This window comes from Typopeltis vanoorti, chromosome 17 (assembly GCF_054136105.1).
Source record: "Typopeltis vanoorti isolate ZY-2024b chromosome 17, IOZ_Tvanoo_1.0, whole genome shotgun sequence".
Taxonomy (NCBI): Eukaryota; Metazoa; Arthropoda; class Arachnida; order Uropygi; family Thelyphonidae; genus Typopeltis; species Typopeltis vanoorti.
Window position 1 is genome coordinate 50,415,594 of NC_143565.1, and position 14,034 is coordinate 50,429,627.

Consider the following 14,034-nt stretch of genomic DNA (forward strand, 5'->3'; position numbering starts at 1 on the left):
AATTTTCTTTCATACCAGGTTTTTGTATGGTGTAAAGAGTGGGTTTCAAAAAGGCAGAGGAACAAGAGATCAAATCGCCAATGTGAGATGGATAATAGAAAGAGCACAGGGATATCACAAGAATGTCTACCTTTGTTTCCTTGACTATAGCAAGGCTTTTGACTCTGTAGATCATGTGAAACTGTGGAATGTGTTAAGAACAATGGGAGTCCCAGAGCATTTCATTATCCTTCTGAGGAATCTTTATTATGAACAAGAAGCTACTATGCGAACAGATCTTGGAGAAACTGAGTATTTCACAATAGGTAAAGGGGTGCGACAAGGATGTACTTTATCTCCGTACCTGTTTAACTTGTACAGCGAATACATTTTAAGAATGGCAAGGCTGGAGAAGTCTCCAGTTGGAATTAAAATTGATGGAAAAAATATTAATAATTTGAGGTATGCAGATGATACCACCTTGCTAGCAGAATGCAAAGAAGATTTGAAGGAACTTATCATGAAAGTTAAAGAAGAAAGTGCTAAATATGGTCTTAAACTTAACCTGAAAAAGACAAAAGTTATGGCAACATGTGAACTTAATGATTTTGAAGTAGATGGGGAGAAAATGGAAGCAGTTAACAATTTTGAGTTCCTAGGATCGTGAATTGATAGAGATGGTTATTGTACTGAAGATTATTACTCGGAAAAAAAGCAATGACAAATTTAAGCAAGATCTTTAAAGATAAAGTTATTAGCCTCACAACAAAAATCAGAATCGTGAAAGCAACGGTATTCCTTGTGGTGCTGTATGGATGTGAAAGTTGGGCCTGAGAAAGAGTGAAAGAAGGAAGATAGATGCATTTGAATTATGGGTTTGGAGACACTTACTAAGAATACCATAGACTGCAAAGCAAACCAGTAAATCAGTAATAGACAGAATAAAGCCAGATTGCTCCCTTGAAGCTATGATCATCAAGCAAAAATTGTCATACTTCGGACATATTATGCGAGCAGATGACAGTCTGGAGAAGATGATGATGCTTGCTAAAGTTGATGGAAGCAGGAGAAGAGGAAGACCAAGAATTAGATCGGTGGATGGAGTTAAAGAAGCAACTGGAGTGTGCTTGGAGGTTCTTAAAGACATGGTCAGGGACAGATTTGAATGGAGAGTGTATGTTCGTTTAGTTGCCAGGAGTCAGAAACGTCTCGATGGATCAACAACAACAAAAGAGTGGGTACTTTTCCAGTTGATTTGGTGTAAGGTGTTGAGAGCGTGAACTGAGAGGCCTGCTTCACCAAAATGGTTATATTTAATATGTCTTATGTGTTCTTTCTTACATATAGGCATTGGCCTGTTTCTTCAATGTATGGTAAGTTACAGGTGCAGTGGATGCAATAAACTCCAGGATGTGCTAATGGGAGGAGAGGATCCTTAGAGGAGTTGAATATGTTTTTAAGTTTAGTAGGTGGTTTAAAGGTGGCATTGAGGTTATAATGGTGTAGGATTCTGTTGATTTTTTCCAATAACCCTTTAATATATGGGATGGCTATGGTTTTACTGTAGTCTAGATTCTTTTTTGTTGATGTTTTATGAAGTATTTTATTGATAGTATTTTTGTTATAGCCATTATTTATGAATGTGTCACTGATGATTTTTAGTTCCCGTTTCAGAGCTTGCTGGTTGGAGCAAATTGTTATAGCTCTGTTTTTAAGGGTGTTAATGACTCCATATTTTTGTGATGGGTGGAGGTATGAATTAGCATGTATGTATCAGCCAGTGTACGTGTCGGTTTGCAGTAGACCGTGAAGGATAGACTGCCTGAAGGAAGACGTGTGACCAGTGTATCTAGGAACGGGAGCGAGTTCTGATTTTCAATTTCGATGGTAAATTGTATGTGTTCATGTTGTTTGTTCAGGTGGCTAAGGAATGTGTTTAGCGTTTGTCGGCCATGCGGCTAGATAATGAACACAACATCAACGTATCTAAGCCACACTGTAGGTTTCAGAGTGGCGGAATCAAGAGCACTTTGTTCAAAAGTTTCTGTATAGAAGTTAGCGATTTGAGGGGATAGTGATGAGCCCATGGCTGTACCTTCTTTTTGTAGGTAAAATTTATTTTGCCACACGAAGTAACTGGACTTTAGTACGTGAGCAAAGAGGGCCGTAATGTCAGTGGAAATTTGTTCCGAAGTAGAAGGATTGTGTCATTGATTGGGACATTTGTGAAAAGGGCAGAGACGTTGAAACTGACTAATAAGTCATCTTTGTCTAGTGTTATGTTTTGAATTTTGTTTATAAAGTGTTGTGTGTTCTTTATGTAGGAGGGGGAATGACCTACCAACTCCTTGAGTGTTGACGCTAATTTCTTGGCTAAGTGGTAATTAGGGCTATCTATTCCTTCCACAATAGGTCAAAGCGGCACATTTTGTTTGTGTACTTTTGGGTTACCATAAATTCTGGGAGAGCGGGCATAGTGAGGTATAAATTTTTAACCGTGTCTGATGGCCATGAAGTGACAGACTTAAGTAGTTTCTCTGTTTTATTCTTTATCCTGTTTGTTGGGTTATAGTTTACCAGCTGATAGGTGCTGTTATCGGATACTAGTTGATTCATTTGGGATGGATGTTGACCTGTCAAGGACGACAGTGGCATTGCCTTTATCTGATTTCGTTATAATGATGTCTTGAATAGATAGCCCCCCAATCGCTAACTTCTATATGGAAACTTTTGAACAAAGTGCTCTTGTTTCCGCCACTCTAAAACCTACAGTGTGGCTTAGATACATTGACGATGTGTTCGTTATCTGGCCGCATGGGCGACAAACGCTAAACACATTCCTTAGCCACCTGAACAAACAACATGAACGCATACAATTTACCATCGAAATTAAAAATCAGAACTCATTCTCATTCCTAGATACACTGGTCACACGTCTTCCTTCAGGCAGTCAATTGAAAGAAACAAAGACATGTACTAATGAAACAGAGGATAGACTAAAGCAGAAGCAGACAGACAGAGATACCATCGAGTGGAGATAAGTAAAGTTTGTTATTTATATGAATGTAATCTGAATATGTATTAATATGTGAAGCTTTATTAGTGAAGGACTCAGATACAAGTATAGGTCAGGACTGTAGGACATGTGTTTTATAGAAAGTCATGAGTGAATGGTATTAACTGAAACAGAATCTTTGTATGTTGAAGAATGGTTAATGTTACCAGTAGTTAGTATAGAATTTAAATACTGGAATTTAGTAGTAATCTAGATGATATAGAATTACTTACTTTTGTGTAAATTACTTGAAAAAAAAAATGTGTTCAGAGATCATATCTGATGAAGTCAAGCTAATTCATTGATTTAGATTAGAATGTGTTTTATTTAGAATGATGATTGTTCATGTATGTTAAACTGTAAGCTTAGAAACTAATAAACCTTGCTTGATTTTAACTAAATATATGAGTCTGTGTATAGAATTCGATGCACCACTTGTGAAACTCATTACGGATCTGAGCGGGAGTTTAATAGAATGAAGTTAAGGACACGATTGCAACCCTAGGTCACATGAGTATATCTTCTAACTTACTTCTTGATTGAATTATATCTTTAATCTAATAATTTAAGTGGTGCAGTCTAAAAATATAAGTTTTTTAGGATTTTAAGAGAGGTAAGGTTTGAGGACTCTGTCACGTTGAATTTTGGCTCTACCGTGAGGCTATTTCTTTGTGTGATAGAGATACCACGTGACCCATGTAGAAAAGACTTCACTTTTAGCAGCTTGATATAGAGATACAAGGAATAATATTGAAAGTGGACACAACACTGCTTTATCTAAATCAAAGGGCTTGTCCTGCTGTCCTAAATAGACAAATTGATCTACAATATCTAATTGATTATTTCCCAAGATGATGGGTGATTTTATTGCTGACTTATTGAACATTACTTTAGTTTTTCCAGTATTTATTTTCAGCATTTTTTCAGACTTTCTGTATTAAGTTGGTCTGTCATATCTTGGAGTTCTTTAGCCATTTTGGCTATTATCAAGATATCATCTGCATATCTTATGTGAGATGTATTTCCCATTTATCTTTATACCTTTATTGTTTCAGTTTAAGTTTTTAAAAGATTTCTTCTAGTACTGCATTGAACAGTTTTGGTGACAGTGTCCCTCTTGCTTAACTGCTCTTCATATGTTGATTTTAGATTTCTTGTTCCATAGCGTTATGGTTGCAGTAGAATTGTTATAGATATGTTTTAGAAGTTCAACGTACTGGGGTTCAACACCTTGTTTTTCTCTAGGGCTGTTATTAGTTCATTTATCTTGACTGTCAAAAAGCTTTTTCATAATCTATGAAAGTTAGACAAAGGGATATGCTGATTGCATTACATTTATCTAATAATCATCTTAGTGTGTGGATATTGTCCATGGTGCTGAAACCAGATCTGAATCCTGTCTGTTCTGTTCATTGATTATCTTTTAGTACATGTGTTATCCTGTTTGCTATGATTTTTGTGAGGAGTTTATAGAATGTTGGTAAGAGGCTTCTTGGAACATAATGAAAAACTCTTTTGGATTTACTTTGGCCTGCTTAGCTAATTTTCTCTTATAATAAGATGTGGCATTTCTTATGATACTACTTACTTTCTTATGATACCCTTCTTGCTTGTACTTTGCACTGCTTATGAGTATGGTGCTTAACTTTTTCTTTGTATTCCCTCCACAATATTTTCTTTTTTTGCTGCTCTTGCTTCATATCCCTACTCATCCACTTAATCCCACTGGGTTTATCCTCCTAATTATCAGTATCAGACTGCATGCGGTCTGATACTGCTTCTTTCAAACAATCCTGACCACTTCCCATACATGATTATTATTCGGTTTAATCCTTTATCCAAATGTAAGCAAACAAAATTTGCGCCTGAAATATTTTCAGGACCGGGGTAACTTGTGGTAAAGGTGGTATAAGTTCTGATCACTTGTCTTAGTATCTCCCATAATGCAAAGCACATCTCCTTGTGGAAATGTATGATGCTATGCATTAAGGGAAGGGCCACTACCCAGACCGGTTTTGACCTTTATTGAGGTCTCGTCAATGGGAGCTAGACCCAGAGGTGGTGATACTAAGGTGGAAATAATGCAAAAGTCATATCACCATATACCAGTTGTCAAAAGGTGTCAACACCTTTTTTGTCCCAGTCCTGAAAATATTTCAAGTGCAAACTTTGTTTGCTTACACTTGGATAAAGGATTAAACCAAATATATAACTGGTAACATATCCAAGTGAAAAAACTTCCATCAACTGTCTCTAATCCAGAGAATTTTAATAATAAGGTGTTGACACCTTTTGGCAACTGGTATATGATGATATGACTTTTGCAGTACTTCCACCTTAATATCACCACCTCTGGGTCTAGCTCCCACTGACAAGACCTCAATAAAGGTCGAAACCAGTCTGGGTAGTGGCCCTTCTCTTAATGCATAGCATTATACATGTCCGCAAGGAGATCTGCTTTGCATTATGGGAGATACTAAGGCAAGTGATCAGAACTTATACCTACCACCTTTACCACGAGTTACCCCAGTCCTGAAAATATTAGAGGCTTAAACTTTGTTTGCTTACACTTGGATAAAGGATAAAACCAAATATGTAATTGGTGGCATAGCCAAGTGAAAAAACTTCCATCACGATTAATATTCTCCAAAATTAGAAGTATGTCCAACCAACATATAAGATTATCTACAAGAATTTACATGTTACCATCGTATACTGTAAACTACTGACTTCCCAGTTGTTTGTAGTTTGTTTGGAAATGTTTATGAAGGGTGTCATCACCATCATCACCCACTTGTAAAAAAATGGAGGGGGGGGAACCAGAGACCTTGCTCTGGAGATTTACTTGACAATAGCTTCTTATTGAAGCCCTTGAACCTGGGGTGGTCTAGTTGGCTTTTCTTTCCTTTAGGGAAGGTATGCTTTTGAGGTGGCAATTTTTGCTTCTAGATTTAGATGTTCTTTACAGGTGAAGCTGATAGTTGCATGACATCATAATATGTCTCCATCACATCATCCATTTTTTCTGTGCTTGATGGATTTTGATGAAAGCTTAAGAATTTTAGTGTTATATACAGTTTTTTTTTATTAGAATTGTGCCAAATGCACAATATAGACAATAAGGAGCATTTGTGACATCTTATATTAACAACTGTGGGTGAAAGTATTTGAGGTTCAAACTTGGGATGTATATATAATCACATTCTAATGCAAGATAAAAGAAATTTTGAGATTCTGTACTTGAACAGGTTAGGGTGCACTGTTTTTCCAAGTGCATTTTGCAAAATTGTGTGTGCACCTGTTAGATTTGTTTTTTGCTGTCTGTATTCAAGTAGTTCCTGAATTCTTGCTGAGTAAATTTTATTTTTATTTTATTAAAATTTGGCATTTGGAATCTACATGAAAAGTTGTTGGCCTATTGCAGTTTTTGCTTTCATCAGGCCAATTTGTAGGAACACAAAGGAACAAAATATTTTGAGATTATATATTGCAGCAACTTTGCTCTAGCTAGATGAAATTTAATACAATTTAGTATTTGGCACATATATAATATATGTTAATTCTATGCTTTTGATATTTTCAGGATTTCTGATCATGTTTTTACTGAACTCTAAGCCAATTGCCATTCTTCAGTCTACCCGCAGCTGAGTGTCAAAGCTATAGCTGGTATACGTAGCTGGTAACCCACAGTTTGAGTCCAACAGTAATAGTGGTCATATCCTTAAAGAACATCTACACAGATTCATGATATATGTGTTGTTTGCTTCCTAATATTGTCTCAAACATCAGAGTTTATAATTTCTGTGTTACAGTTGTGACAGGACAACTATTGTGTGCTGTTACCCTAAAGATATTCAGCATGCACTGTGGCTTCTTCTTTACTTACTAACCTCCTAGACAGGTGTTCTGTAATATCATTAGAATGACCACAGCTTCATGTGGCATTGATTTTTGTTGTATGTTTAATATATTTTAAGTAATATTTCTGAGATTTTCTATGCCTCTTTTTCATAAATACTTTGTCCAATATGCAGTGGAGATAGCATAATTTTCTGGGAAATTCACCTCTTTGTTCAAGTTTTGCAACTTTTTTTTCTTTTTGTCAGTGCTTATTTTGCCCTGTTGCTCTCCACCAAGAGTGAGAGAGAGAGTATTATATAGATATTCTGCAGAAATTTAGCTATTCGTTTCTTATGCAGTATGAGAAAGGATATGAAACGACTGTTAGAGTGAGTGAGAAAGTGAAAATAGTTAGTATATTATCTAGATATGATAACATGGAATTAAGAAGAAGGGCTATGATGGCAAACATTTCAAAGCCTAGGCTGTGTAGAAAGAATGGTTGCGAGTATTTGGATGTTTGGAGTGAGTTTGAGGAAGAAGAGATTTGTAAAAGCAGTGGCCTACACTTGAATGCATTTGGTATTAGGAGTCTGGAAAAATTATTAATTGGGTATGAGATCTAACACTAGAGTCAGGGAAACTAGATTATGTTGAGAGGAATGGTGAGAATCTGTATGAAAGAGTGACTGCGTTATGTAACTTTATTACTGAAGGGAATGCACATTATCATGCAAATGGCTATGAGGAAAGAACAATTGCAGCTTGGATTCAGAAAGCATGGGCAATTATATCAGCATAAGTAATGCTGCAAACTGATCCATAGGATCAGCTTCATTGAGTTCAAAACATACTAGGTAACAAAAATTATATTGTACATTTTTAATTTACTTTTAGTTTCAATATGGTAACTTACTAGATTCACATAACTTTTTTTTTTTAATTTAAGGAAAAGTTGCAGCTGGTTTCAGTTTTAGGTGCTGGGCTCTTAGTAGGAACTGCTCTCAGTGTTATCATTCCAGAAGGTGTCAATACCCTCTATTCATCTCAAATCAGTAAGGGTGATACTAAAATTTTAACCCTTTATACTAAAATCCAGTTGCTTTATAGGTATTTATAAGAATTGTTACTTTTGGTTACTTTATGATTACCTCACTTTTCAAAGCATATTTTTTTTTGCGTTATCAACTAACCAAATGCCATTTTTTGAAGCAATCCGTTTATTATACATAATAAGATCAAAATGTTTAGATTGTGAGTCACTTAAGTTATCAACAGTCAAAGAGAGTTAAAAAAAAAAAAAAAAAAAAAAAAAAAAAAAAAAAAACAGTTTCCCTAAAAGAATTTAGATAACATTTCTTTTTCTGAAAGAATTTTATGAACATGTAATAATGTTTAAATAACTTCTCTAATACTTTGGGCTGGTTGGCCGAGTGGTTAGTGTACCTGCTCTCCAAACAACAGGTCATGAATTCAGATCCTGCTTTGGGCATGGATCCTTTTGATTGTCTTATCTTATGTACTTCTGTAACCTTTGATTATGGTGCAGTATGGCTTTGTGCCATTAAAACCATAAATCATTATCATCTAGTACTCTAGAATGCAAGGTAATTTTTTATAAGAAATATTGATTACTCTCCAACATGGATTGAGATTCCTTATTGTATATTTTTATAAGTAATATATATTATTCTTCAACATGGATTCCTTATTGTTTTATAGGCCTGGTGGTAGGGCTTATTCATAACTGTATTTTTTTAAGGAAATTGCAATGTAGACTAATATCAAGGAACACAGTACAATATGATATGTGAATGCAGGCACTACTCTCTCTGAGTAATGAGGCTGGAGCATGGTAACGAAAAGTGAGCTTAAAGTCCTAAATAGTGCCCCCTTAGCTAAAATAGGTGTCCTTGACCATTGGACTGAAACACGGGGGATGAGACCTTCCCAAATTTGGAGCAATTTCATACAACCAAATTTGTTCAGGTTTGGGTAGTTTTTTAAGGCTGAGGCAGATTCAAAGAATAGTTTTTCATATTTATTTACTGCAGTGGAGTAGAGTGGCCTTTTTTCCAGTGTATTCTGTGATGTGGATTCAAAGCAAGGTCAGCAAGTCCTGAGTACCTGTAGTGATTGAAACAGATATGGTCATTATGTTCAGTAATTCTGATGTTGGCTGTACTGCCTGTTTGGCCATAGCAGGATAGTTTACACAGCAAGGAACCTGGTAAGAACCTGGCAGGTCTAGGGACTGTGGCTGGACTTCAGTGGAGTAGATAGGAGATGCCAATTTTTTATATATTCTGTAAGTGGTTATAATTTTATTTAAAGATATTTGCTGGTTATCATATGTGCCCCAGTCTTTTCTGGAGGTGGGGGGGGGTGAATTGGGATGGTTTTGGATATGATTGTAATTGATTGACTAAGAAGGTTTTGCAAATATTGTCGGATTGTTTTGTTTTCTTTCCATGTGTTCACAGCTGAACATTGAATTTTCATTGCTCATTTACTTTGCAAAACAACTTCTTTTATTATTATATTATTATTATGTGACACCTCCAGGGAGTCCAAAGACTCATCGAGGGAGGGAATCTACTCTACAACTCTCCATCTTCACCATTCAATCCACCGACTACAACCAACTGCAACTGCTATCATCATCTACACCAACTCCATCTACTGCCCACCACTAGTATTTTCACAGACAATCACATTCTTGCTTTACTTTTCAATTGGCCTGAGCTAAATCACATACTTAATTTTTAAATTATACTTGTTAAGAAATTATGTTCTTTGTTTAATTCTTTACTCCACTGTAAGTGAACAAAGTTTGTGTGTAGAAACTTTGTTTTCACATAAAAACTTCAGAAAGGAAATTACACTTACGAAAAGGATTAAACAAGATTGTAATTTCTTGGAAATTATAATTTACTTTGTAACCAAGTGAAAAAAACCTAATTTTTAGTTTTAATTTGTAATGATCTCCATTTTTTATTAAGAAATAGCAGTAAACTTAGGAATAAAATAACAGTTGAAGAAGAAATAAAAACAGGGTGGCATGTGGTGAAGTTGTTTCCAAGGATAGAAAATTCAGAACTTCATGGTGGAATCAAGAAGTCATAGGCAGTTCTTGAAAAGAAGAAATCATATGAGAAATGCTTGGTGAGTAAGTCAACAGATGGCCTCAAGAAATATGGAGGATATTATGTAAAAAAGTAGCAAAATAAAAGCCATTGGACAACTTCAGTAAGAATACAGAAAATAAATATGTTGTAGTGCCATAGGATATGAGACTGAGAGTGACTGGGAGAAGGACAGTTTGTAAAAACATGGAACAAGGTTATGGTCAGACTTGCCAGGAGGATAGCTAACACAAATCGTTTATTTGGAGGGAGAGCTGATTAAGAAAAGGTCCTGGGTGTTGAAAAAATGGAGGATTATCTACAATTCTTGTGGGTTACCAAATAATTTGTGTTAAATCATTATCAACAGCAAAGAGTTCGGCTTGTTTTCCAGCCAGGAAAACTTCAAAACCTTGATAGGCTTTGAAGTTGGAGAAAGGAAGGTAGTCTGAATTGTGAATGTTGAAATTACAAAGGAAACCCCAACTCAACATCACCATAGTTCAAAATTGGCAGTATCAACATAAGAAGCATCAATGGGAAAGAAATGAATTCTAAGCAACAAGTTGTTCAGGAAGTAACGATCAGGGAAAAGTAGTAACTATAGTATTCTGCACTAAATATGGAGATAATCTTCTTGAATGGTAAGCAATATCAAATAGAGTGATGTGAGCAAATATCAGAATGGGGAATAGAACTAAACAATGATACTCATGTGTGCCTATAGTCCTATAGAAGATTTAACTAAGGAAGAAGTGGAAGAATTTTTTGATGCAGTTAGAAAAGGCAAGTTGACACAAAGCAAAAGGAAAAATTGGTCCCTGTTGGAGATCAGCAGAGAAGGAAATGATTACCAGACAGAAATGTTTGTGGAAATTTTTTTGGGAAAAGAGCAAATCTAAGAATCATAATTGCCTGCTGGAATATGGACTAGTAATTACTAATATGTTCCAGCATAAAGATTTGCACAAATATTCACATGGAGAGAAGATAAAAGAAATAAAAAAAAGTTCCATTGACTATGTTATTGTTGATAACAAATCTTCATTCTTGTTCAGGACATAAGAGTATACAGAGGATTTGAAATAGGAAGTGATTACCATTTAGTTTTGAGCAGGATAAAATTGAATATCATACTTAAAGGAAAGGTTTGTAAGAAAGTTTTAAAAAGAATCAAAGTTGAGCAGCTTTCAGAGGTGAACTGTAGACTCAAATACACAAATATTGTAAGAAAAAAAATGAAAGAGTTTGAAAACAAGAACTAAACATTGGAGATTCATTGGTGGATCCTGCAGAAAACATTGGTTGATAAACCCAGAGAGTGTCTGTAGTGTGGTTGTCGTCAAAATAAATAAATAATAATAAAAATAAATCCAAAGTTCCTGGCAGGTAAGAAAGCTTTTACTCTGAGAGAATGCAGACAAATATGTAAGAAAGCAAAGCACTGTGTGGTCACAGGAAAACTTTGGTAAGAACATGGAAAATAAATCTTGGGAAGGTGGCAATATATTCTGGAATCTATTGGAAAAGTTTAGAAATGAAGGAAGGAGTACAATAAAAGCAATCAGAGATGATACAGATGATATGATAACTGGAGATAAAGATGCTCTAAATGTGTGGAGTGATTACTAATTGCTAATGAAACAAGTAGTGACAACACAGTTGTAGAAAAAATTTCAGAGGAATGCAATTAGGAATATGTATATACATGAGGTAGAAAAAGCTATCAAAAGCCTGAAATGTGGAAAGGCAACAGAAACAGAAATGCTCAAATAAGGATTTATAAAAGTTTTACAGTGGTTACAGTGCATAATTCAGAAGAAAATCCTGGTCAGTGGATCAAATTTTCAGATGATTGGAATATATCTTATATATACTCATCTATAAAAAGGCAACAGATCTGAATGTGAGAATTATAGAGGAATTTTCCTAACTGAGTATTCTTGGTAAGACTTATGCAATCATACTTGAGAAAAGGAGGCTAAGAAAAATTGTGGAAGGGAAACTCAGAGAAACAACAATCTGTATCTGATTTTTGTGTAGGATATTAGGAAGGAACTTGATGTTGTTAGCATTTAGGAATGTGTGAGTATAGCTAATCTCAGATGGTATGGTCACCTAAACAGAATGGCAGAAGAAGGTTAGCAAAATGTTAGAAGGAACGTTAGAAAAAAATGTTAGTGTTTTTTGACAAGATGCCAAGAAAAGGCCCAGAGGAAGACCAAGATGTAGGTGGATTGATGCAGTAGAAGTTCCTTAGAATACTAAAAATATAGTCTGATCATATTGGAACCCTGACAGATAACAGATTCATTTAGAGGAAAATTGTCATTAGGAAGTTAGTACTACATGAACAGATTACATCATTACCATCTCAATAGCCTCTAAAATCACTCTTAAAATATAGTCTGTCACTAATAAAACAGAAATTCAAAAAGGTCCAAATACACCTCCACATGTGATTATTAGTTTAATTTTATTCGCCTTCACTTTCTGACAGTAGCCATATTCTTTTGTGTGAGACTGGAATTAAATCACTTCCATCACTTGAAACACTTTGGCTGTCTTGTTCATACTGCAATGGTGAAACATTTTCTTCAATAAAAGGAACTAAATTATCACTAATTTCCAATAATTCTGAAGGTTGATTTATTTATTTATTTATTTATTTATTTTTTTTTTTTTATCATGAACTCTGCAATTAATCATTGAGATCCTTTTTTGTCTAGATCGTTGTATAATTCTTCATATCACACCATACATGACTTCAGTTCACATTTAAACTGTTTGGCTTGTTCGGTATTTGGATCATGTGTAAGTAAACGAGTTTGCAATTTACTAGCCATTTGAAGCCCTTCTTTAATTAATCCACCTACATCTTGGTCTTCCTCTGGGTCTTTTCTTGGCATCTTGTCAAAAAACTAACATTTTTTTCTAACATTCCTTCTAACATTTTGCTAACCTTCCTCTGCCATTCTGTTTAGGTGACCATACCATCTGAGATTAACTATACAGTGAGTGGGATCTCTTCATCATCATCACTTTTTTCTTTTTCATTGAGATTCTCAAAGACAGCTTTTATTATTTTGTCATCACTAACAATCTGAACAATCTTCTATCACATCACTAGGGCCTTTTCCATCTTCACTTTTATAATGTCTCTTGTATACGATGACAACTTGGCACCTAATTTTGTTCCTTAAAGAACAGATTTTCTAATGGCCTCTTCAATTTTCTTAATCGTCCTCACAGTAGCTTCGTTAAATCCAAAATATTTCCTTAAGGATGTGGAACCTTCTCTGGCTGCTAAACGATCTAAAATTTGGATCTTAGTTTCTAAAGAAATAACTTTTCTTTTCTTCTTCTGTCTAACTGGATTATCTGATATCATAATTAATAGGGTAATGTTATGAAAATATCTGAAAATAATCAATAATTAATTTTACTAATTTGATATTATCTGTTCATAACTTCTAATACCTACCTGTATAACTCTATTGTACGAACAAAACTTTCATGAACAAAACATAAGACGTAAACATTTTGAATTGTAAACAAGAAATGATTGTTTAGCAAACAGCTTAACTCCTTCCAAGCAGCTTTATATAGGCAGTCCTCCCATAATGGACCAACCTAACTTCGAGGAATCAGCATAGCACCCTTCTGCTTTCAGGAACCAACGGCAAGTGAATATAATGGATCATCTGTCGGCTTAACTTCGGGGAATCGCAATTACAAAAATTGATTTTTTTTGTTGTCGCCACAATTGTTTACATTCTGTAGCATAGAGTAATTCCTGATATTTAAAACATCGAGGGGTTCCCCAAAATTCACGTTTAAGTACATATGTACCATTCTAGGAAATGATAATTATAATGGAAATACCCTTTTTAACAGAACTGAATTCAAACGGAAATTTTAAAAACAAGAGCTGTGTTAAATCACCATTTGAACCGTGTTAAATCAAAATATACTGTGAAAAATAGAATTGCTTTTGTTTTCTAAATTGTGTTATTTCGAATTTGTGTAAAAAAA

At 34.9% G+C, this 14,034-nt stretch overlaps 1 protein-coding gene across 1 annotated transcript in view; it reads left to right on the plus strand.

Moving 5' to 3' along the window:
* Positions 1-14,034, plus strand: part of Zip102B (Zinc/iron regulated transporter-related protein 102B) — a 166,170-nt gene that overhangs the window by 63,916 nt on the left and 88,220 nt on the right. Inside the window, exon 2 of the mRNA XM_090406851.1 lies at positions 7,824-7,929. Coding sequence (XP_090262977.1) covers positions 7,824-7,929 — 106 coding nt within the window. The remainder of the gene's footprint in view (positions 1-7,823; positions 7,930-14,034) is intronic.